This window comes from Amphiura filiformis, chromosome 14 (genome assembly GCF_039555335.1).
Source record: "Amphiura filiformis chromosome 14, Afil_fr2py, whole genome shotgun sequence".
NCBI lineage: Eukaryota > Metazoa > Echinodermata > Ophiuroidea > Amphilepidida > Amphiuridae > Amphiura > Amphiura filiformis.
In genome coordinates this window covers 22,682,462-22,709,262 of record NC_092641.1, presented here as the reverse complement: position 1 = coordinate 22,709,262, position 26,801 = coordinate 22,682,462, and the positions used below count along the sequence as shown (strand labels likewise).

At 36.8% G+C, this 26,801-nt stretch overlaps 1 protein-coding gene across 1 annotated transcript in view; it reads right to left on the bottom strand.

Annotated features, from left to right (window-relative positions):
- Nucleotides 1-1,217: 1,217 nt before the first annotated feature.
- Nucleotides 1,218-26,801, bottom strand: part of LOC140169287 (uncharacterized) — a 51,019-nt gene continuing 25,435 nt past the window's right edge. Inside the window, exons 8-23 of the mRNA XM_072192543.1 lie at nt 24,456-24,554; nt 21,477-21,581; nt 20,459-20,536; nt 20,011-20,127; nt 18,270-18,467; nt 14,105-14,222; nt 13,423-13,583; nt 12,776-13,093; nt 10,037-10,658; nt 8,592-9,109; nt 8,262-8,292; nt 7,315-7,662; nt 6,515-6,974; nt 5,725-5,892; nt 3,543-3,743; nt 1,218-2,666 (exon numbers count right to left, since the gene is read on the bottom strand). Of these exons, the coding sequence (XP_072048644.1) occupies nt 6,580-6,974; nt 7,315-7,662; nt 8,262-8,292; nt 8,592-9,109; nt 10,037-10,658; nt 12,776-13,093; nt 13,423-13,583; nt 14,105-14,222; nt 18,270-18,467; nt 20,011-20,127; nt 20,459-20,536; nt 21,477-21,581; nt 24,456-24,554 (3,108 nt within the window). The 3' untranslated portion in view covers nt 1,218-2,666; nt 3,543-3,743; nt 5,725-5,892; nt 6,515-6,579. The remainder of the gene's footprint in view (nt 2,667-3,542; nt 3,744-5,724; nt 5,893-6,514; nt 6,975-7,314; nt 7,663-8,261; nt 8,293-8,591; nt 9,110-10,036; nt 10,659-12,775; nt 13,094-13,422; nt 13,584-14,104; nt 14,223-18,269; nt 18,468-20,010; nt 20,128-20,458; nt 20,537-21,476; nt 21,582-24,455; nt 24,555-26,801) is intronic.

The following is a 26,801-nucleotide window of genomic DNA, read 5'->3' as shown; positions in this document are numbered from 1 at the left end:
TTAGAATAATAAAATTAAAAACACATGAAAAAGAAATTCAATCATCAGAAATAGCTCATTTTTATACAAAATCATTGTTTTGATTTATTCAAATTACAAAAACCAATGAAAACAAAGATCATGCAATGTTTTGTATGTTCAAAACAATATGGAGCCTAAAACACTGGGAACCACCGCTGGAAACCATCTAAAAATCTCATTTTTGTTCAAAACTAATACAAATCTATAAATCACCAAAAAATGATAATGCCAACCCCTGCCAGATTGACACTTGCCAACCTGGTACAATTGGCAGATGCCAATGATTTCTGACACTCTGGATATTGATGGCAAATGCCAATTTGGCCCGTGACTGCAAATGCCTGGTTGTGCGTACCCCTTGCACATTCTTCTTGGCCGAACCTGGCAAATGCCACATTGGTATCAGTTGGCAAGTGCCAACCTGGCACTATGTGGCATATTTTCCCTGTGTAGTGCTAAGATGAATATAAAAATGGACTTTGTTTGGGTCTATATGGAAAAACAAAATGACGACGTCTGTTTATACAGATTTCTGTACAACCCCTGTATTCTGGCGATTTACAATACGATGCGCCACCAGCGGTTGCTCTTTCCAGTCAAAAGTTTGACCTTCAGGGTCGACATCGACGTTCTAGCCAATATTGGATCTCCACGCGAGTGTGATAATGATAATGTTGAAAACAGCTCCACGAAGGATTTCGTGTGTTCAATAGATAGAAACGGATCTTTGATAATGGTAAATTACTGTTTTACTACGCATTCGCGAGTAACATCATTATATTGATATTTAAACATACAATGCTATCTTCTGTTAATTAAAAAAAATCAAAAATATTGATAGGGGCCTATGTCTATATACAAATATACTATATACAAAAGGACACCATTACAAAATATTCAGCATTTTGCAAGTGAAATATGTCTAAAAATAACATAATCATACACAAGCGCATATTATCATGATCATGCCCAAAGTTTTACTGTGCAAAAGGTAGGATTCTACTGTTGTGATTTTATCAAAGTAGATGCTAAAGTACAAGTTACAGAACTGTAGCAATTAATTACCTATTGTTTTATTATATCTCGTATACTCGCTAAGTTTATGCCGGATAATTGCATCGCAAAAGTGTATTCGTCCCCTGTACAAGACACACCCACACAGCTATATCAGGGGGATAATTAAAAGAAAAAAAAGAGAGAGATTTCAAAAATGTATCCAGGATCTTTATATAACCCGACATTATGAATGTTATTAATAAACGTTTTAAGAACATATTTGTGTTTCCTGGGTTTCCATTCGACTTCCCTTTTGACAGAAATTAAATGAACTTGAATGAACTGAACACACACAACTTTTATGCACAACTCTTCTTTCCCTATGATACTATGGCAAGGGACACTGTTTCATTTTCTCTCTTCAAAATTTCAAACAAATTGCGAAATTCCAAGATCAAACTATTATTACTTGTTAAATTGAAAACACACTGCATTTTTTTGAAAGAAAAACATGGGATATAATTCCATTTCATCACCTGTGCGGGTGTGCAGAACTAGGCAGTATTTCTAATTAATTGAGTTTCCTAGACCTAAAATACCCCATTGTCTCTATGCTCCTTTATTATCCACTCCATAAAATATCTCTTCTTCCCTATAAAAATATATAAAATCTGAAGTTGTTTTTAGCGTTTTGGGCATTGTACATGATAAAAATGTTTATGTTAGTGGAAGACTAGTTTACAAATTAATGGCTGTGGTATTCTGATATCGAAATGAAAAAGTCAAACAACTTTTGACTAGAATAGGACGATAGAATACAATTTTTAGATTCCCAGATAGGAATAAAATTCGAAGATATAATAACAGTCACACACACACACACCTGTTTGCTCTCAACTCGAGTTTTGACCAGGCGATATTATTTATATCAATTCAGCTCTTAATGGGTTAAAAGCTTAAATTGTCCCCGAATGTCGATCAATGTGACATGAGCACTAGCCCTTTTTTTGACAATTCTTGACAAATTTTGCTCCACCTTTAAAGTTGCCCCACCCTGAAAAAGTCTTAGCTACGACAATGGCGGAGGGAGACTACCCATCGACCCGTTAAAATGGAGACATTCATAGGAATTTTCACCGTCATAGTTGGGACTCAAGTGTAAAGTGGGGACATTGCGATGGCCCCCACTTCAACGGTGGGCTTCATAAAAGCATAGGCGGAGCGCGGAGCTGTTGCAAAATGGGGACTATAGTAGAGGTTCCCCCTAACGCGGTCGTTTTCCTGTCAGCCATTAAGAGAGTACAGATGCAAGATTTAGGAGATATGACTGTTGAACTAAAATGTGGGGAGGAAAATAATTTGACCCCACTATGCGGTGAAAACACACATGGTCCCCACTGATTTTTATCTCCTTTTTTTAAGGAAACACATATCGGCAAGAGATATTTGAAACTTCAAATGGAAGTAGGGTAGGCCTACATAGAGAGATAGATATGGGCCTGCTCCAACAAAGGATTGATTCCCCTCCCGACAAAACTCCTAGCTATACACCACTGGTCTGATCCCAGGCCCGTCAACAGGTATACCTATGATATTTATGACGTTTGTTGGTGTCTTCCTATATTTGCCAATGGAAATGCCAAACCATGCTGTATAATGGAGAGAGAATAAGAGAGTTGATTACGAGTCATGCCCGTTGATCCAGGGTATGATTATTAACACATGAACAACATCGTTATATTATTATTATTTGCATATTCTCAGAGCGTTTCTTCTTACATGATAAAATATATAAAATATAAAACATCATACAACACATATGTTGACATTTAAAAACATTGCAAATATCACATGCTAAAATTACACATGCATGAATCCCTCAATTAACAATAATTATCGAATCCAACAATGCAAATGCACAGTCATTTATCACATCTCACGTGTCTCATGCACTTTGAAGTAGGTCGACTCACTTTATGGTTACTATTGCCAAAAAAGAAACATATTCATGACCATATTTGAAATCAGCATGAAAATTGCATTAAAATGAGTACAAACAAGCCTACTATTGGTTCAGTGGTTCTTAAGATAGTTCTTGATATTTGAGAAAATATCTCAAAATTTAGGACTTTTTATGTTGAAGCATATTCGCCGTAGAAGTGATGATGTAACAGGGTTAATTACCATAGCAATAAATGAATACAATTTTAAAAATATCGCCCTGTGTATGTCGGCAATCATTGATTGAATGCATACTGATACCAATCTTTTCAAAGATATTAATCATTCTATAGAATTACGAACCAGGTGTTTATCCCTGTTCTGTGACATATGTGGTTCAATGCATAGATACCGCGTGAACGTTGTAGTGCAGGGCGATATATTCAAAAATTGTATTCATCTATAGCTATGGTAGTTAATCCGATTATTACATCATTTCTATGGCTACCACGCCGAGCATGCATTAATGATCTGGATGATTCAAGTTTTAATACTTCCTATCCATAAGAAGTGCTACAGTATACCTTTTTAGAATCTCAAGGTGAACTTGGCAACACTATCTTCTCAATGTTGGTCAATCTTTGTTCAATGTCGTTCAATTGTGTGCACATAGTTTCTATGCTGGTACGATTCTCCTTCATTCCATCGTCTAATGCCTCAATCAAGCTATCAGAAAGATCCAGTGCTCTATCGTTCATTTCTGTTGTGACCTTGGATTGGCGAATCTGTTTTAGATGATCATAATAAACACGCATAAATGTTCTGTTCTACAAACAAAAATGTTATAAGCTGTTGATAAAACCATGGAAATAACTACATCTACAATGATCATGAGCAGGGGCGTAGCCAGCTTTCTTGGTCAGGCGAGTTAAAATAAAAAATTCGAGGGCAATGACGCTCGCGCAATGACGAAATTAATTTCCGGTCGCATCATTTTGACCTGGTATCATGGTCGGATATATACTTACAGCGTTTTTTCAAAGAGACTGTAGATTTAAAGGTCTTTGAGGTTCAAAAAAGGACTTTATTTGGACAATATGCGCGCGTGGTATTTTACGTTACTTTTGGTCCATGATCGGGTTAAACTTTGGTGAAAACAGACTCCTTGTACATTTTCTTTTCCTTTGCCTTCCCATTTTTTCCGTTGTAAATTTCAGCTCAATTGAAGCATTTTTAAAAAAACTTGACCTTTGACCCCTTTATGACCCCTTAATGACCTTAAATGAATTTTAAAATATTTTTGAAATGTTTAGAATGTCATAAGGATCATTGCATTTAAATTTCAGCTTAATTGGAGTATTTTGAAAACTTGACCTTTGACCCCTTTATGACCCCTTAATGACCTTAAATAAATTTTGAAATATTTTAAACATGTTTAGAATGTCATAAGGATCATTGAATATAAATTTCAGCTCAATTGGAGTATTTTGGGTTAAAATGCCCTTTTTTGACCCCTGTGACCCCCTGGATGACCTCTGACTTTAAACAACCCATAACTTTTGTAGCCAGCTACCCAATACTGCTTGTGACTGAGTTTGGTCGAAATTCGATCAACGATGTGGAAGTAGTAGCAAATTGTGAGAAGAAAGAAGAATGAAAGAAAGAACTAGATATATTGCATCCCCAGAAGGCTGCGAAGTCCAGCCGTGACCTTGAAGTGACCTCTTATGACCTTGAAAAGATTTGTAACACAATTGCCTTTTCGTGAAAAATGTTGGCATTACGTTTGAAAACAATCTATCTAATAAAATAATTTGACCTTTGTTGACCTCTGATGACCTTGAAATGACCACCATTTTGTTTGAAATCATATCAATATTACATATTCTAATTTAGACTTAAATTGGACGAATTTTGGAATTTGACCCTTTTTGACCTTTGATTGACCTCTGGTGACCTTGAAATGACCTCCATCATATTTTGAATCCTACCTTGATTACATATACTAATTTTCGTTTGAATTGGGCAAATTTCAAAATTTTACCCCTTTTGACCCCAAAACAGACCCCTCCCCATGTTCAAGCCAAATCTGATTATAACCCTATATGCACCCTATGCTATAGTCATTTTAGCATTATTCTGATGATCACAGCACTTAATATGCAGGAAACAAATTAATTTTAAGGTGATTTCAGTAATCCACCATATTTTACCCCTTAATGACCTTGAACTCAAAATCCGTGTTTACCCTATAGACACCAGCTAATGTCAGTGCATATGTCTTAATCTCATCTCTGTACTATGTAATCTGTAGGAAAGGAAGCATTTTGAAAGTATTTGGTTATGTGCAGAAAAATCCCTTAATGACCTTTTGACCCCAAATCTGTGTTTACCCTATAGACCCCATCTATAGTCCATGCCGATGACCAAGTCTCATTGCGCTACCATGTAATCTGTATAAGAAGAAGCATTTTTGTTAAGAATCGCATTTTTAGCCAAAATTACTCATGCGTGACATTTGACCCCTAATGGTTCATGTCTAATGTAAAGGCTGGGGTAGTGGAGCCTTTGCCCAAGTTTGGTTATAATCGGTCAAATAATTAGGGAGCTAGAGCCAATTATGTCAAATGTTGACAGAAAGAAAGAAAGAAAGAAGAAGAAGAAACCGCTGAAAAACAGGAGTCCAGCCGTTGCTCGGCTGGACTAAATGGCAAGAAAGAAATAAGTTAGGCTGCCCGCCTAACTTAACTATCACCCCTGTATTACCTTGTTAAGGCACGACTTAATTTCGTCCGCCTTCAGTGATGGTTGGTGTATCTTGAGCGAGTTGACAACATCTTCGATATCATCAAAACATAGACCAAGTTGCTTTTCTGATATACACATGTTGTCCTTTACTTTCATATGGGACAGACAATTTCTGATCTCTAGAACCTTTGAATGATTAATAATAAAAACATAATAACAGAGGTAAAAAGTAAATATTAAATTCACTACATTTAAATATAATAACAGAGGTATATAGGTTTCTTTAGAAATTATCCCTGCAATTAACTGTTTTATGAGTCCAGATCTTCGTAAGACATTATACAAGGATCACAATAATTTAACTACACGTGTATAATAATATTGATATCCCTTGTGATTGCCTAGTCACGATTTCCATATTTTGGCAAGGCAATGCTTATCAGATTATGGAAGGGTTAATGGACTGCCTTTTAAAGGCGACAGAAGCTGAGTGATGCAAAATACACGCCCCTCCCCCTAAATTATTCATTTGGGGACAGATCGCTCTAAAAGTCCTAATTGATGAGAAAAAAAAGTGGGTTTTTTTAGCAAGAAAAACAGTGTTTGGGGGTAAAATATCGTAGAATTGCAGAAGTTTGGGCACTGGTTCATTAAATACGCAATTTTACTTTTTTGACCAATTCGTTGGTAAATGTCCAAATGACCGACCCCTCCCACATTTGAATGCTTCCGCCGTCACAGCTTCCTTTCATAAACAAAATTATTTCTGTTTGTTTCAAATAATAACCCAATGTTGGTGTGCTATTACCTTTTGCATTTTAGCATAAAATGCTGGATCTCCACTGTAGCATTCTTTAAACCCCATTAAGAGCTTCAGAATTCCTCCGATGTCAAAATCTCCAACCGTTGTAAAACTCTGACCCTTAGGTAAACGGAACAAAACCCCTTGGCAACTTCAACAGGGTCCTTGTGAAATAACGTAGCATTGATGTTCCTCCAATCCACTCCTTTTCCAGGCGGACATGGTGGATAGCATACGGCTTCTACAGCATTGGTCCAATCAATGCAAGGTTGGCATGCTCCTGACTTCTTAGTTGGTTTCTTGTTTGGTAGGCATTTCGCTGTAGCCAGACATGGTTGCATCTGTTGCTGTTGAATCTGATCACGATGCCATTTTTCTACACATTCTTGAACAGCTGGAGCACTAAGGTAGCACAGAGCTTGAATGGCTTCACACACCTTCACGTAATTTTCAATGTCAGGTACATCTATAAGGAAACGGCGAATGAGAGCAATATGCATTCATCAATTTATTTTCCTAAATGTTTGTAGAGTCGAGCAGTTCCTTCCTCAGTAGGTGAGGGACATGAGTGAGATGATGATATCATAGAGTTGTAGCTGGCTTGATATCGAAATTTTATCATCATTGTTCTTAGTATAATTTAAGTGTTGACTTGATGATTTTCGGTCGCTCCAAAAAATAAAAAATAAAATTAAAATAAACACCGATCCCAGCATCTCTAAACCTGTTTCACATCGTTATAGAGTTAATGGGAATTAATAATCTAATTGTGCTGTTATGCTTAAATAGTATTTCCTACATTTTACCTGCGGACTCGAAATCTATCTTGATTGCTACAGGTGCAAATATATCCTTCTTCAAACATTGGTACACCTTGGTCAATTCCTTAGCCAATGGTGAGTAGTACTTCTCTAGAGATGCCAGGAACATTTCGGGCCACCTAGGATTCTGAAGAGCCATCAACGTTCCTATCAGAATATCAGTCGCTTCAACGCACAGACCTTGACGCTTCTCCTTCACGTTGATTTTGTCCAGCTCTTGTGGTGTTAGCATTTTCGATAGACCGGTCAGCTTGGATGGTTTGATGTTTTTCACAATCACATCGTAGGTTTTCCTCAAAATTGCTCGCCAAAGAACCAGAGTTTCATCAATTTCTGTGGTTATTATTAAAACAAGTACCATGACAACTTACAGTCCCGAACCCGACTACTCCCTTTTAAAGGGGCTCTATGAGATTTCCCCAAAAAATCAAATGAGAAAACATTTTTTGATATATTGAGTGAGCAGTTATTTAGAGACACGCATCTGCAATATTGAAAATATGCTATGGCGAGCACCGATTTAAGCTTAGCTCCAATTGAACTGCATTGTGGTATTTCCGGATTCGGAATTGTATTACAAAACCTTAGGCGGAGGCGCCGTATTTAGGGTTAGGTTTGGATATTTAATTAATTTCTTTATTTTTCACCCCGTGTAAGCCGGGTGGAAAATAAAGAAAATAATTTTTGGATGTATAACAACATCCAAATCCATGCTAAATACGGCGCCTCCGCCTAATATCATAAATTTGTATCCGAAATACGCTGAATTTAGCTTAACTCTTTCAGATGCTGATGGACAAATATTGAGTACATATAAAAACCTGGACATACCCAGCTTTACATGGGTATATTGGGAGGATATCTACTAGACTAAAATACACACACCGGACTTGTCAGTGATGGATATGCCTGTTGACTGTTTCTTTACTTACTGATTTCGAGGCTGCAGGATGGGTACGGACCCTGAAAAAGGAAAAAGAACAATTCTAATGTTTGGTAGTACCTTGCAACAAACATTTGGGTTATTTATCTGAATTTATACTCCATCGCTGAGCGACGAGCGATTGGTATTTGACCAATGCAGCAGCGCGATTCGCCCAACGCAACAAAAAACGCGTTACCTCATTGGCTAGAAATCAATGGCTTGTCGTTCAGTGATGAAGTATAAATTCAGCTTTACTTTAAATATTTAGATAACTTTGGTAAATACAAATGAAGGGATCTGTAACGTGCTTCAAATTCTATAACCTATTAAGACTTACCTTGTGATCACAATCTGCCAGATACTTCTCAATAATCCTAGCAGCAGCCTCATTTGCAACCAGACCAGGGTGGTGTAACATTGTAAGCATCATTTGGAAGGTCAACTTTCCTCCTGTCGTCTCGCGCCATTCCTGAATGATACTTTCTGTTACTGATTCTTGATGATCTCTGCATCGTCGTACTATAAGCTGTATCTTGTTGTTTGAGATACCTAAGATTTCAGCTAGTGAGCGATAATCTTGTCGCAGAGATCTGTCGTCATTATCCATTTCGCTCAGGAATTCTTCTTTCTGAGCTCTCGTCATCCATTTCATGTCGCATCTGATGCCGAGTTTCCTGATGAAGGTTGTGTCAAACCCTGCAACTAGGATATCGCTGACTTTTTCTTTTGTGTTTTTGGATTGGTGATACACAAAGCCATCTGTATCTTCAGCAGCTTCTATTTCTTCCTGAGTGTAGTAACTGACGTCTTCTAGAGGTAGATCTGGCATCAGCAACTCGCGATGGCTTAGATAACCTATGGTGTAAAATTTTTAAAGGATTCGCTCTCAGCCAAAAATGTTAATCTTCATGACTGTTATAGAGTTATGGGTGTACAAACATATCAACAAGCAGACAACGACATAATAAGAAAAGCCCTCATCTCTACCAAACCTTGTTTTTTTCTACATTAACCTGTTCTTCAAACTATATATATTCTCAAAAGATACTAAAAGCAATATAACATTAATTTTACAAGTTCACTTCTTCACACCCAAACTCTGACCACTCCTTTCCCTCAAGCCATGTACTCGGGACCATCAATCAATCAATCAAACCTCACATACTGACCAATTGTAATCAAGGACTCATAATGAAAATTTTTAAAATACTTCATGTCTCATAACTCAAAGTTGCTGACTCTAGCCCCATGACATTTTTACACAAACTCTATTATTTGCAATATCTAACTTCATAACAATGACATTAGCTCCATTTGAAGGTCATTCATTTTTATTTGTACTCATTGCACTGAATAGCAATATACTTTCAAAAACTAAAAGGTCCAAATACACAAAACAAGTTAGACCTGGTCTACTTATGCAGGTTACACTTTTGCTCCTTTATTCCTGGCAAAGTCCAAAAGATTAACTGTATAGATTTAATAAAAAGCTACATGTACTTGCCCTTAATAGGATCTACAATATTATGGAACAAGGTATGCAAGTACCAAAACTTTCATTTTCTGCATAACTAAGCAGACCGGGTCTTAAGTTACAACTGGTTTATCTTTTTTTGTGCATACGGACCAAAGTGTCTCCTGGTTTTTGTTTAGCTCTTTTCTTTTGCAGGTTTATCTGAAATATTTAAAGCCTAGTAATCATAGTTCATGTAGCTTTTAGCTATACGAGCAGCTGCCGTCCGTGTTATCGTAAAAACCTCATGATATAATTTGTTGTCTTACCTTTCTTGATTGTTGTTCCACGTGATACTTCAAGTAGAGCAGTTTCTATAATGTCACTCACAGCTTCTAGATCCTGGTGACATTTCTCTAGATTATCATCATTCGTTCCGACTACGTATTTGATGATCTCCTTATTGCTGGAAAGCTCTATCAGACCCTCTTCTTCCTTCACAAACTTCAGCGCTCGTTGCGTGATCGATGGAAGTCGATTTGCCTGGATCCCGAGAATCTTCATGATTCGGGCCTGGACAGCCGGGTACAAGCCTGGTGTAAACATAGTTCTATTGTCTGCACAGTATATGCAGATTCCAAACACGTGCTTCATCTTCGGTAGATTGAGTCGTTTGCCAGATTCTAGCTTGGCAAATATGATAAACTGATCTGGTGCAAAATTCACCATCAGGTCCAAACTGCTCAGAAGAAGCTCAAGAGTCGAAAAGTTGGCGTTGTTTGCATAGTACCGCTCTAGTTCTTCTGTTCTAAAAAATGGTTTGTCTGGTAGCTTCACCAGCTGGCCTTTAAACTCGTCTCCGGCGAAGGTAGGACCGATTATCTCGAAACACAACCACTGTGTGTTCAAGACAACATAAGTCTCTTCACTTCCAAAGTTTGCTAGGAAGATCTTAGTACAATTGAAAGACAGAAAATCTTTATGAATAAGAGCAGGTAACCAAGTTTTGATTGTATCAATTTGTATTTAAGGTTGGTCTTAACTCTAGAATTATGGTATCTTTTGGCCTCATGAACGTTATATTAAAGTATACAGATTTAGAATGACAAGGATTTGATGAATCCATCATCTGTGAGGTCAAATTTGGGCAAGTTTTGGAGAAAATCCAAATAAACGTGTTTTTTTGTGTGTTTTTTTTTGAAAAACTAAACAGGCCCATTCCATGTCAACTCCAGGGATGTGCACCGCAGCATCTCTTCAATTTTTCTTTTTCTGTGTGGTGGTAGATATTGATGTTGAAAGAAATCAAAATCCTGAAAATCAAAAGCTTCATACTCCATTTCGGCAAAACCGTAACTGCATCAGCCATTTGAAATTTAGAAATGTTGCCAAAAATGTGTGTCGCAACGCGAAAGACGATGTGCGGAGCTCCATAAATGTATAAAGGAACCCCAAACAACTGTGAAAAGTATGTATCCTGGGGACTCTTTGGTGTGAATTCAAATCTGGTAACTCCTTTACTTTAAAAATTGTCTGACAACTTTCCAACCAGGACCAACTTTTTCAGGGGGTCAAAATGTAAAAAAAGTGGTTTTCCAGGTCAATATTCAGCTAAATGTATTCTAATATGCTCAATATTGGATAAGAGTAATGTCCTACCAAAGGGCTCTGACTGGCAAAAAAATTGACGCTAAAATTATTTTTACTTTTGGAGTTCTGATCCCCCCAAAGTTGGTCCTGGTTGGACGAAGTTGCATTTTGAGGGCCCTATATCTTTTAAAGTAAAGGAGTTACAAGTGTTCTGATAGCAGATTTGAATTCTACACCAAAAAGTACCCCAGGATACATACTTTTCAAAGTTTTAAAGGGTGCTCTTTATACATTTATGGACCTCCAAACGTCGTCTTCGCGTTGCGACACATTTTTACGCTGACCCCCTAAATTTCAAATTGATGCCACGGGAAAACGAAATGGAGTATGAAGCTCAAATTTTCAGGATTTTACTTTTCATCAATATCTACCACCACACGGAAAAAGAAAAAAAATTGAAGAGGTGCTGCGGTGCACATCCCTGGAGTTGACATGGAATGGGCCAACATAAATAGCTAGGACACTTTTTTCTTCTTCTTTTTTTTTTCTTTTCTTTTTTTCATTTGTTTCAATTTTGACCACCTTTCAGAAATTTTATCAAAATGCTAAATTTTGCTCAAAAATCATTTTTTTAAAACCTGTTTTTCAACCAGATTTCAAATATTTTTGTTAGGTTTATCAAAATTCCAAAAAATAAAAATAATGGTCCTACATAGTTTATATCCAGAGTTTTTTTTATTACGTTTCCCGAAAAAATTGGGTCAAAAAACCGTTTTCTGGGATTTTTTTGCCCTTTAACCTCACAGATGGATTCATCAAGTCTTTGCCATTCTCAATATGTATACTTTTTATGCTTTAGACCAACACTATAGCAGTTAAGAGGTCCACAGGTTCCATGATTCGATCACTTAAGATCACTTGATAAGAAAAATAATTTTTTTGTAGTCGATGTCGATGTTTGGCGATAATAATTATACAAATATTGACTGCCCAAGAGGTGAATGGTCAAATACATTGCTTCGAGTGATCTCAAACCGTACTATTTTCCCAAAGCGAAGCTAAAGGGAAAATAGTACGATTTTGATATCATGAGGAAGGGCAGTCAATATTCATTTTATATACCTCATACATAACAGATTTTTTACCAAATATTTACACATCGAACCACTATTTTCGGAAATGTCACACAGGTTGGCGCACGTCATCTCCACGAGCAGTGCGTACAAAATAGTATTACTATTCCCCTGGTTAAAATACTACCATTTCCCGCTATACCATGGGACCAAACCTTTCAACTCAAGAATAGTTGACCTATTTCATGCCACGTGACGCGATTTTAGCCAATCAAGCAACAAGAATCTATGTACGTGGTATATGATTGTTATTATAATGAAAATACACATGGTGTTGTTGCTGTTGTTGTTTTTTATTTCTTTTTTTTGTGTGGTGGTGATAAAAGAACAAAATAGGAAACTAACTTCACCCATATCTTGTAGGTAGTTCCCAGCAATTCTTATGATATCAGTTGTTACTAGCGGGTCAATCTGTCTGACTAGAGCCTGGAATTGTATGTAGGATAATACTGGACAGCTGTTTGTCTTGGCTGTCTCGTCTTGTTCTGGTTGTCTCCGTCTACTCGTCAAAAGCTGCCTAACACGTCCTGTTATACCTTTTGGGGTATTCGATTCTAAGATGTTGTCGTACAAAGGGTCAAAGCCTGGCGTTCTCAAGGATGTAATCCACTGTTTCCTATTTTTTAAGATCTCCTGGCAGATCCTTGGGATCTTTCTGCTTCCCTTGAAATAGTAAACAAACAAAAATATCAATCAATCAAAAAACACCACAAGCAACAGAAAAAAAAAAGCCAAAATCCAGCCAACCAAACAAACAAGCAAACAAATAAACAAAGAGAAAATAAAAAAGAAACATAATTATCATAATGAAAATCATATTGTAATCATAAATTATAAACGAATTACATAACAAGAAGAGTGCATGAAAATATTTGATATCTGCTCGCGATCCCTGAAGAAGATAGAAACACTGCAATAAAATTAAAAAGCTGAAAGAAAAAATATTTGCAAAAGTGTGTGGTCGAAGTTGAAAATATTTTCACGATAATTACCCTGATTTTGTCAGCAGCATTTCCGATACATTTTCGAAGCGACTTCATTTCTTTTGAATTGTGTACACAGCCATTGACTGTTATAGGTCCCGTCTCAATATCCAAAACATCCCCAAACTCTCTCACACTGTTTGTCATGATCTGTTCCCAAACAGCATAAGCTGTTAAAAAATAAATAATATAATGTTATCCTCTGGCGAAAAATACACATCTATCTGATCACGCCGCGGCGCGCCGGTACATGATGCTGCTCAATTACCTTTGTAGTTTAATGTCCAATAGGTAGACTTTTGAAATTGAGCAGAATGAGATGCTTTACCACTTTGGTGTTGTCCTATCGCAGTCATTTAATATTCTAACGCCTCACGATGACATCTTATTTCTGTATGCCTGTCCGTCTCCTTTCTGTTCTGCCAATCAGTATGACCTAAGCTTATTTAGTCATCAACAGTGGCGTAACTAAGGGGGGGCAATGTGCTTCGTTACTTCTAGTAACCAAAATTAATTAGTGGTAGGGTTTATTTGTCCAAAATTTCAAGAATATTTTTTTGGAGGGGGAGGTGGGGGCGTCTAAAAAAATTCTCGGGGAGGGGGTAGGGGCGCCAATTTTGTTTCTTGCCCCTGGCGCTACCAACCCTAGTTATGCCACTGGTCATCAATGATATTTTCACATAATATTTACCTCTTCTAGTATCTTGAATCTGATCCATATGTGTCCCAACAAGCAAAACTTTGAACTTGCTCTTCTGTATCGCTGATAGGCCACTCGCAATGAACTTGAGCCAGTATTTCAGTTTCGTCTATAAAATGTAAAGCCGTTTGTGTTTAGAATACAAAATAATTTTAAGCTGTTCAGAACTACTTCTCTCCCATACTTCAGGTTTACTCAATGCCAAGCTCACAATCCTCATAAACTGCTAAAAAAAAAGTATCATCGCACTTAAAACAGTCGCCACGATTTAAAAAACTAAAAGAGCGAATTAATAAACTCACTGGATGGACCATTTATAGTGCGAATTTTGACACCTCACCTGTTGCTCTGCAATCTTGTTGAAAAAAATTACAAGCATTTCAATGGTATACCGTACGACGGCAACTTCGTGACCTCTTTTGTTCGACAGAAAATTTATACGGGTTGGTGAACACGAGTTACGTAACACCATGTTGAAATTTTAGCCGGCAAACACGTTTTATCAAAATAGCTCCAGAAATGGAAGACACGGGTCGTATATTGCTCCATTTATGAACCCTAACCACAGATAAGATATCAGACATTGTGTAAAGCAACAAATAACTTGTAAAAGTTGAATTAAATGGACAATAAAGAAGCTTGAACATGTCCAAAGTAGCTCGGAAAATGAGAAAAATTGCATGTCACGAACACAAAAATGTTCATATCATTAAGCAAGAGAAAGCGCCGAAATCAAAAATGGGTGTCATGTTATAGAATAACTAAAGTGAGCTTGCCTGAAAATGTCAGCAATTTTGGTTGGGGTATATTCTTAGTCGTATATTGAACATGTTGAAATGTTTATCTTTGTGCGTGACTACTGTCACGCGATATATTGTAAGGCCGATGTTTTTCCTGCAAAGAAACTTGCATTGTCAATTGTCCATTGTTGGTTATTTACCTTGAAAATAATACTCCCAACGTTCAAACAAATTTAAAGTCAGCATAAAGGTTTGTGTTACATTATTTGGACGGTGTTAATTCATTCCAGAAATAGAATGCACGAGTGAGCCATGAGTGGGAATAACATTGCTATTATTACCGTATCTATCAAATCACTGGTATGGCTTGGTGGTAAATACCGGGGGTAAATTAAATATTTGGAAGTTCGATCTTGGTTCGAACCCCGCTCTTTGATTTTTGATTTTATTTTAACTAATTTTTTAATCCTAGTTTTCATATTTTTATTAAATTTGAAGTTTTGTTATTCCAAAAATTATAACAATATTTATAATATTAATAAATAACTGTCTTAGGTTTCACATTTATACATTTGGAGTAGGAGTAGCGAGATAAAATGAAAGAATACACCTAATATCTTGACCGCTTAACTGTGGTGTTCTATGTGGGATTAAATAAGACATCAAAGTTTGTTGCTCTATCTGGAAAACTTGGCTGATTCCAATTAGGTGTAATCCGAGGTGTAAGTTGGACATTGTGTAAAAATGACAAATATGCCAAAATATTAGGTTTGAAATTCGTGCATCTCGTGATTTAATATGTATGCATAAAAGCTCATAAAATATGTTGTCGATAGGGGAGGGGTCTAGTCCAATTAAAAAATCGTGAAAATCTGTGTTGATGTTCCTTTATTTGATAGGCCTATATATAATCTTGTTTGACATGCTTTATTTGAAATTATTTCATATTGAAAGTTACTGAACTTAAATGCAATTTTTAAAAAAGATATCAAATCGAATGTAGGATTAGGCCTAAATATGAAATACTTAGCAACAAGAAATAAATCATGAAAAAGGTGGGCCTTCAAGCTGACATTCATTAGGCCTATATTATTAAAGACAAAAGGGAGAGAAAAAAAGAAAGAAAAACGAACTGAAAAATTCTAAGAATAACATGATGGGAATCGAACTCTCAACCTTCCGCACTGCAAACCTTCGCTCTGTCCAGTGTCCACTAAGCCATTGCATCTTGTTCTTGCAACGGGTATTATTTTGCTATCTTATTTCTCGTTCAACATTTTCAAGTATCTCACTCAACAACAGTCTTTTTAAAACTGCTTGTACTTCAGTTAAATGAGATGATACTACCTTCTTTGACGACTACAATATTTTGTTACGCAATAGAGTATTTTGCATATATAACAATAGACGTTTTTAATTGCTATATTGATCAATATAACATGCATAATAGACAGCGCCGGCTGGGATCCATTTCGTGAAGCATCGTGACACTTGCAACGTGCGCTTACGACACGAGAACTCAAAGAACACAACTGTTCAACCTACGACTAGGTTATTCCACCGCTCATTTTCGCTGAAAATTTAATAAAAGCTCTGGTTAATTAATGTTTATCATTAACAGAAAAGCATTAGACCGGCGTTTCTTCCAAGCTGTAGATATAACCATTTTAGTGATCGTGACATGCATTTTCTCTCATTTTTTAGGCTACTTCGCGCACCAAAAGCATTCATTTTTTCCACAATAATTCAACTTTTACACGTTATTCTTTGCCTTATACTCATGTTTCATATCTTATCTATGGGCTCAATATGGAAATGAAGGGAGGAACGACTCGTGTATTCCATTTTTTGATGTTTTCTGAAAAATCGTATTTGCCACCTGATTTTCAACATTGCGTTACGTAACAGCAGAGGTCACGCCGGTAAAAATTACCGGAAGTGAGCTAAGTTGCTGTCGTACTGTATTCAAAAGTTGCATCTCCTTATGTAAACAATTCTCCATAAATTTCTGGATGCGTGGATTTTTTCTGGATTGTTAAGGCATGTCAATTCATGCAAACATTCCGGATAAAAGAACTTTTCCGGCAGTGTAATCTAAAAAACGCAGAAGGTAACCAAAAATTAGACCCACTCGAAACGTTTTTCTTTCTTTAATAAATATTGATTAACCGGAGGTCAAGTCAAGTCCATTGATGTAGAATAATCTGGATAAATGAAATTTGCGGTTTGTTACGTTATGCGTCGGGGTTCTGAAAACACAGTCATACAAAAGGGGACAATTTTCAGCATGGCTGACGCATAATGCAACAATTTTTTTATTTTGCACCAAAGTGGTTCAAAACCCCAAGGTACTGTTTGTTATGTTATGCGTAAAACACATACAAATAAGGAGAATTTTTAGAATCCCTGAGGTATAACTTAACAAAATTTAAATTTGCACCAAAGTGGTCCAAAACCTCTAGAAATTGTTTTTTTTTTCTTCCATAAATAATAATCAGAGGTCAAATCAAGTCTATTCATGTACAAAAAACCACTAAGAACTTTCTTGACAAGTAAACCCTCCAAAACGCATAAAGTAACAAAAAAATTTTCGAACAAATTTCTGGCAAGGCAACCGTTACTACTTAGTTTCACAGCATGTGCCAGAGGTCTATACTTTGAATTTGTTTCTTAGCTCACCTGTAATGGGTTTGAGCACTCTATAATTCCAAAGTTAGACACTTGTAAAGTAAACTTGTTATATTAATTTCTAATTTCTTCCCTTAAATAAAATGGAAATAAAATAGTAAATAAATCAAAGATATGGCCCCTGGTTGTTTTTCTAATAAATTGCCACAACGAGGAATTGCACAGAGCGTACAGCTTGAGGATATCAGATTATGGTCATTTGCCTGCTAGGCTGCAAAGAAAGCAAGCTTAAACTATAAATAGCCCCAGATAGAGGGTGGTAGAATGACAACACCAAAAGGATAAGTTTTTTTAATGTTATAAGTATGAAATCTAAGTATGAAATGGTGACGGGCAGTCTATAACGAAAATAGAACTCGGTTTAAATAAGGTTGTGCTTTCACCTTGTTCTCTTGCATCTCTATTTGATGTTTTCTTAATGCTGGGCTCCCAGCGCATCAGGGCTTTTAAAATAAACATCAAGGCCGCAAGCCCGACAGGGCTGAGGTCGGAGACTTCCATAGTGAGGACTTGTAATTAATGGAGTTCCAATATATAATAGCCCCGCAGGGCAAGAATTCAATGGTGACGTGTTGTCTCTAACGGAATTGGTATTTTAACTTGACCCTAATGCGTAACCTTAACGTAACGTAACGTTGCTAACAAAGGGCGTCAATATAGTCATCCTAAACCAGTAACCAGTTCAGCATTTATTATAAATATCTCCAAAGTTGTAAGATACAACTTACACTATCATCTTGATAACCACCTCGCAAGTCATAGACAACCACTGCCATAGCGTTCTCTGACCCGAGAAATAGAGAATGGGTGATGTGAAATTCTATATGACCAGCTGTATCCCAAATACAGAGAGGCCCAACATCGTCTACCTTGTAAGTACCTATGTCTATTCCTGGTGTAGGGATGTACGCAGACTTCCCCGTTCTCTGAAAAAGAGAGAGAGAGAGAGAGAAAGTTTAGCCTGAATACTCAATTCTTGTAGTTCAGTTGTATTTTCTATTCTAGAAATACTCCTTCGGTAAGATTTTATCATTGAAACCCGACCCCTAGAGCTCGACACGCGAACAAATTGAAATAGCAAACACGAAAGGGCTATTTTCGTCATGCTACTTTGAACCATTTGTTACTTTCTAGTGCATAACGATACTCAGTAAATTATTCGGTAAAAAAGTCAGGAATATTGCTCACATCTTTGGCTTTCGTAAAAAAATGATGGCTTTTTCAAAAGTGACTTGGTTCACTGCTTCTCTCACGGAAATCGACTGTAGCCTCATTACCCACATGCGATGATGTAAGTATTGAATCATATACGTGATCTGGTGTAACTGCCGATAATTTCCCAGTTCATGGTGTTAATTGGGCCCCTTTCTCCTCATCCATATGGCCTCCCTGACCTTTCTTTTGAGAAGCAGTGAACCAAGTCACTTTCGAGAAATCCATCATACAAGATGGCGAAAGCTTTAGATGGGAATAATATTGTTGATTTGTTTACACTTATAATTTTCTGATAACCAACCCAATCCTACAGATGATACTGTTCAGTAAAACGAGACTCAATACTCAAGCAAATTTTGTTTTAGTCCCATGAAATTATTTACTTTAAAAATCGATCTTTTATCCTGGCTGCTCTCACCTAAACTGTCCCATCCTCTGCACTTTATTTCAATATCAGACTACGTAAAGTCTAAAATATTTGATGGAAAAGTGCCTATTTTACGCTATTTTGGTCCCAATATTCGTGCTAAAAAGGAAAATGCACAGGTCAATTATTGCTTTACTTTTTCTTCTATTATGATTTTTATGGCGGACGTCACCCATGCAATCATTTAGGGGGCGTATATGAACACAAAAGTGTTAGCCTCTTCGAAGCTTCCTCCCATGGTGGTAGCCTCTTTGAAGCTTCCCTCATGGTGGTATGCCATCCGCACTATTCCGAGAACCATTATGATATAGTGTTCAAACACTTAAGTTTCGATTGACAACCCAAATTTGGAAAGATAAGATGTTAATTCAAGTTCAAGTTAACTTGTTTTCATCTCAATTCACATTAATGTTATAAAAATGGAAAATACGAGACAAAGTATAAATTATGATATTACTAAGATAAACCACAAGAACATGAAAAAATGTGAAGAAATGTGGATGCCTCAAATACTAAATCTAAAACCTCATATACAAGTGCAATATTTTTTCCAGTTTTAGTCATTTTTAAAAACTGCAGTATTCTTAACATTAATACATTAATCTTACAAGAAGTGATACGTCTTGCAGTCCTTGAGCATCAGAGCAAAAGTTTTGGACGTTTTCCCCCATCCCGAGTAAAATCATACACATTGGGTGGAAATGATACCCCTTATATCAAGCTTTGGGATCTCCTTTGATTTCTATGGTATGTATTCAAAACGGTCCATTAACATCCCATCTTGAAGATGTTTATAAAAACCCACCGAAAGAAATATGTAGATATACCTTTATTAGTGCTTTCTTCAAAGTAGTTTTACCCGCGTAAGGGTGTCCCAACAAGAACAGTTTTACAACTTTCAAAGGAGCTACACCAGTCGCCAGGAGTTTACTGAATTCACGTCGCTGTTTAAATCACACAAGAAAGCAAAAGAAAACAATACATTTAACTAAAAAATCTTGATAATATTTAATTGAACAAACCTCTTTTTTACTTGTGGCTAAGGTGTGAAAATATAAAAGTTGTTTCATAATATTTATACACATAGTGTTAAAGAAACCCTACCGGGTTTATCATGATTCAATGGGCTAAATAAACGATGAAGAAATTGTAAAAACAATGGCAGCAACTGCTGAAAGTATTATATGTAGACACGCAGTAAAGTTATAATGTACATTATATGAACTTGAAAAACGCCATCTTTGGTGTTGAATTCAGAGTGTATGTAAAACTCACTTCAAGAACCTTCTTTATAGGTTGATACTTCTCGTCATTTTGCTTCAACTGTAAATAGTCTAGAGGTTTTCTGCCTCCCTTTGTTCAAAAGAGAAATAGTATATTAAATACCGTGCTATACTAAGTCCGGATTTTGTTTTTCATCTTGTAATAATTGCAGATACCAATTTACAAAAGTGTATTTGAAGAGCTTAGATGCAAAACGTACTAAGTCCACCCGAGGTCGAAATTGAGTTCTTTTATATGAACGTATTTTAAAACACGTTAAAATACATTTTTTGGTCTTTGTTTCACATTCATATTTTTCCGTTGCCAATATATTCAAATTATTGATTTCCGGAAATCTTCGTTATTTTCCGGAAAATGTGGGTATAATTTGAATAAAAACAGATATAAGAGACCAATAAACGCACATTTTAACGGGTTTTTTTTTTTTTGTTGAATTAGGTTGCAGAACAGTGTTCTTTTGCGTTTAGGACCTAAAAATACCATTAAAAAAAATAGTTAAAATTTAGCAAAAACCGAAATTTTATGAACTTTTGGAAAATCCCCAATAAATCGTCAATTTTGGTCATTTTCGCTAAAAGGTAAAAAAAATCACAATTAAAAAGGAAATGAGATTTATTCTTTTTGATATGACAAGCAGTTGCCAAGCTCTTAAGACTTACAACTAAATTAAGATTATAAACGGTATAAAGGGGGGTTTCTAGAAAGGAGATCAATCTGATTAGTGGCAAAACTTTTTTTAACAAAGGATGTAATAAAAAAAAATATACGAAGTTTTAAAATTTCAAATAAACCCATTCATTTTACCTTAATCCAAAAGCAATATGAACAAAATCAACAAAACTAAAATTGCGTGTTATTCTCAGAATTGTACTTTGTGGAAGTTTTGCAACTAAATTCTTTATTAATCATCATGTCAATGTTATTGACAAATATTAGCTGTTTTGAAACAAACGTGAGATTATATATTGTTAGCTAACAAATAAGTTATTGAATTGTAAAAAGAAATCACCTTGTCTACAATCTCAAAGTTTGCACCTGCTTCGATAAGAACCACTATCTGGCGAATATCGGGGCGCCATGTATCACATGCCTGGTGCACAACAGTTCTCCCATCCTGATTAATGAAAAACACGACATTTTCTGGTTAAGACCATAGAGATTTCACTTTTTTGGTATCTAAGCATCAAGGTTAATGCACATATCAAATGCATCCCCGGCCCCTGGGGACCCGGGGATGGCCGGGTCGTGGGCCGTGGATTTTGGGTTTAAAAGTTCAAGTCCCGGGGAAACACCTGGCCAGTCCCGGACCCACCCGGGCACAACGCTCAGCCACTCCCCGGCCCCCCGGGGCGAATATCCGATGCAAACCGATGCAAACCCCGGGTATTCCTCGGCCCAAGTTCCCGGCCCTGAGCATCGGATATAGGCCTGGATCTACATATGGTTTTAATATCGCGGGCTCAAAATTCGGTATTCAGGTATGTCTTCACTAAATGGACTGCCGAGCTCTGGACATGCTGGGAGGATTCAAACGCTTCAAATATAGGCCAACATGTGTGTTCCATTGCAAATACGTCAGTTACTCACATTGTTGCGGAACAATTAAAACGATAACGAAATTAGGCTACCTAGATTCTCGTCACTAGTGCAGAGCAGTGTAATTCTCAGATATAGGCCTACTGTTTCCACATTCGGACTAACGTCTATTATGTCTAATGACCCTTTTTCGGACGAGCACACCGTCGAAGGAATTTTACGTTACATGTATCAATGTCGGACCCCAGTCACCCGACTTTCCCACTTTTTGCATGCTTTACATTGGCAGGGGAACGGGACAAGTAGGTCTATATGATTAAAACATCAAAGATATGAAAGAAACATATATCACTGCATTTACATCTGTGCACGATTATACGGGAGTGGCGAATGTTCGATCTTTGCATGAACATTTTAAGCACATAATATTATAGGCCTATATATGATTTTTTTATGTCAATCCAAAATGCAAGTTCAATAATTATAATGAGGCTATTCTGTAAAGGCCCATACCCCATCCAAATAGGTCTACCTTGTATCTTGTTTAAAATCAAATGACCATCTATCAAATATTTGGCGCACTAGTTATTAATAGTTTGTTTGCTCACGAGGTTGTCATTTTGGGTAATATTGAAAACATCCTTTCAACGATTTGTGATTAATGATATTGTTGACGCTCCAACATCATGAACATGAAAATATAATTATAGTTTTGATATCTGTATATATTAACACAAGACATTGAATTCAATTTTTATATCATACACCCATAATTATTTTTTTTAAAGAAGAAAAATACAGCTGGAGAGTTTATAAAGAACATGTACACTACCTATAGTATATAGTCGTCTATTAAGTATTATGGCCATGTAGCAGTCGATCGCAGATGTCACAAAAGTATCATGGATTTTTTTATTATCACGGTCAGTTTTGTTTTTGAGTGTAGACCTAATAATTTAAAACTTTACTCTCGGCGGGTGGTTAAAAACAATACATTCCGTGCATGCTAAGAAGCCAGTGTGGTCTGGTTAAACATGTTAACTTTAGAGCCCCGCTAAATAGCAGATACATAAACTACTATGGCAAAATTAGGAAACAACAGCCAAGATTTTGTTTTTGGAATGGATTTATATGAACAGTAACATTAATGTGGCGACTCAGTGGATTATTAATATACATCCATGGCTCAAGTACGGCCAAGTGATAGGATTCCCTGACCCATAAATGTGGACATCCTTACTAGCAAACCACGGCCCATTTTACTGGTTGGAAAACCCCGGGTAAGTTACGACATAATCCCGGCCCGGCTCGGGTAAAGTCCCGGCCCACTTTCCCGGGGTTTTGGCCGACGTCAAGTCTTATACCAGTCCCGGCCAACACCCGGCTCCCCGGGATACATTTTGAGTCAAATCCCGGGTCACATGATGTCAAGTCCCGGACCATCCCCGGGTCCCCAGGGGCCGGGGTTGCATTTGATATGTGCATAATAACATGGGTTTTTCATAACAGAAACAGTCTGCAAAAAAGAATGAACTCAAACGTACTTAGTATATCTGCCCACGTGCACAAGATCACGAACTTTGGCGTAGATCGTGAGTCATCCTATGGGGGGGGGGGGGCATGATTATCCTTGATATTTTGGTGAAATAATTACTACAACAACAAAAACAACAACCAATATTTGTAAATAGAATTTGGGCAAAATATTCACGTACAAGACTTAGTAGACCTAAAATATATAACGTCACCCTCATAACCAAATTAATTGCCTAAGTTTTAGGTTGTTTTTGCTTAACTCAATCTGTATAACAATTGCCACCTTGTAACAAAATGCCTTAATCATTAATTACAAATAGAGAGCCCTCATAACACCTTATGATTTTCTGCTTATTATGTGGGTTATTTCAGGACTTGTACCACTTATACTATATCAGTGATGTTGTCTTTATCATTGGTTTGAATACGTGAAAAGAAAGAAAGAAAAAAGAAAAAAGAAAAAAGAAAGAAACGGAGAACAAAAAGAGAAAAGGAGGGAAGAAAGGAAGAACAAAAGAGAAAAAGAAGAAAAGAGAAAAATTCGAACCAAGGTTTTCTCAAAAAGGATGCATACTAAAAAAGTACCCTTAGAGCATGTAACTATCATCTTGTAGAGACTTCTGAAATGTTTGCCCCATCTTCGAAAGAATGGCAATGTTTGATCGTGTTACCCTGGTTAAATTGTTTCGTGTGTATATCCATATCGAAAAGATGCACTTGTCGGCTCTTACATGTATCTCTTTTAACATAATAGTTGGGAATAATTACAAGACTCATCTCAAGTGGAGGTCTCTTTAAGTCATCCCAAAGTCACGGTTTAGGAATACCGAGAATATTCCTAAACCATGTGACTTGGGGATGATTTGAAGATATGGACGTACACATATATATCACATAAAATTGCGAAAAATCTCACTTTTTGCTGGATATCCAATGACGCCTTTGCCTGAATAAGACACGTGACAGGCTCTTTATGTGCATATTGAAATGCCAGCATTAGAGCAGAGTGTCCATCCTGAAATGACAAATTGACACCTGGTTACTGTACATAATCAGCATTGTAACCGTCCATCCGTATATGGTTACTACATATAAGATATATGTGACGTGTCATGTCAAAAACAGACACGTTTGGGCAGGTTATCAATTTTGAGGTTTTTACATATCTTAAATATAGAGATATTTTGCTCCACAACGCCGTTTTCCCCTATGAAATCGGACATTCCTAAGCGAAGATATTGAGTTCGTAAGTTATGGTATTATAAGATTGAAAATTGAGATATCGGCCTTTACAAATATTATTGCCGATGTTGGGAATAGGAATTTCCTTGAAAAATGGCTCAAAAAATACAAGATGGCAGTTATATTCCGGTCTGACACTATCAGACAATATTTTAACATTGATAACATCACAAATTCGCAACAAACACAAATTGTGAAAAAATTACCACCGGGCAGATTTTTGGCTATTTCTGCATTTACGATCCTGCCCAAAAGTGTCTGCTTTTGACATGACACGTCACATATTATCAGACATAGAATGTTTATATACATCCAATGACGCCTTTGCCTGAATAAGACACGTAATAGTAACTGTATGTCCATTTGTTGATGCTATCATTAGAGCAGTTCGTCCATCTTGAAATGACAAATTGACGCTCTGTTACATCTCATTCATAAGCAGCAACGTAAAAAAGCATTGCATCCATCATGTAAAGACATCACACCTACTGGTTCCAATCGCAACCCAGTTGGATGGGTGTTGGCGCCTATTGTTACGAGTCGCTTAATGACTCTAAGGCCAAAAACACCTTTTCCCAAATTCACTTTAGAATGAACAACAAAACACACTGATTAATTAAGTTAACAATAGCTTTTAAACCAAAAGTCTTTTAAACATAAAATAAACACATACAATCAATCATACATATACACTCTTTTCTAGCTAAGTTACTTATCCAGTAGCCTTCTTATTGTTGATTGTAATGTTCAATTTATCAGTGTTTTTGATGTGTATCCTAATTCACTTGTCCTGCGAAGATCACTGTTCAGCGAAGTTCACTGACGACTTTGCATAAAATCCTCTCAAGTTGACTATGTCCAAAATGGTGCTAATTTCACCTTTCACACAATTTCTGCTGGAAAAAAGGACTATGTTGTAGTTGTCCCCATGTTTCCACTTATTGACAGAAGTGTTGTTTCATAAACCAGACTTCAGCAAGTCGACAGAAGAGTATATTCCTTTTTTGGAAGAGGTACGTACTTTGACGTAAACTAGATCTCCTCCAACATTACTGGCTAGTAGTACATTGACTACATAAAATATTTCTGGTTCGCAACATGGTATGCCAGACAACACGAACTACATAGCTACTATCGCATTCCGCACTGCATATGATACAGCCTACATGAACCCAGCCTTGCCTCTTCCAAAGAAGGAATGTACAAACATCCTGCAAAAGGCCAATGACTGGGAAGTCCTAATGGATGAAGAACACAAACAAAAAGAGTTTCCTCCCCCAAATAGCAGAGACAGCTAAAACGTCCTGACATTATCATCTACTCTGAAAGGGCAAGAACAGTAATTATAATCGAACTCACTGTTCCAATGGAGCAGAACCTGTCCAATGCATATACCAGAAGAAAGTCCAAATATCAAGACCTTGTAGCTGAATGCGAGAATAGAGGTTGGTACACCCCACTACTTCTCAATTGAAGTAGGAAGCAGAGGCTTTACAATACCTCACTAAGCAAATCCCTTCTAGCTTTCGGAGTTCCAAGTGGGAAGAGAAAAATCATCATGGAGACACTCAAAGCCTCCAAGACTGCATTTAGAGCTAGCTACGTTATCTGGCTATGCCAAAGTCTGGTGCCAAGTCCAGAGAACCCAGTACACACTTTATTGTGAAACCCCAACTATTCCTCAATGACACTTTCATAGCTCAACACTAGTCCTATATACGTGCTGCCTTACATCACCCCGGGTTGACCGTTGTAACGGTGTGGCACTTGCTACTGTAACTTAAGCCCCTTGTTATTCATAGGCTTAAAGGAGGATTTCGTGATCCTAGCATCCTCTTTTTATGACATTTTCAGTAGATATCCACGAAAAAAGCTTATTTCCAAAATTTCAGTTGATTCCGATTTTGCGTTTGCGAGTTATGCATGATTATGTGTATTACACGGCTCCATAGACAATGTGTTGCAGAACGAAATTCAAATTTGGCGATATTTTGCTAAACGAATTAATCTGCAAGAAATA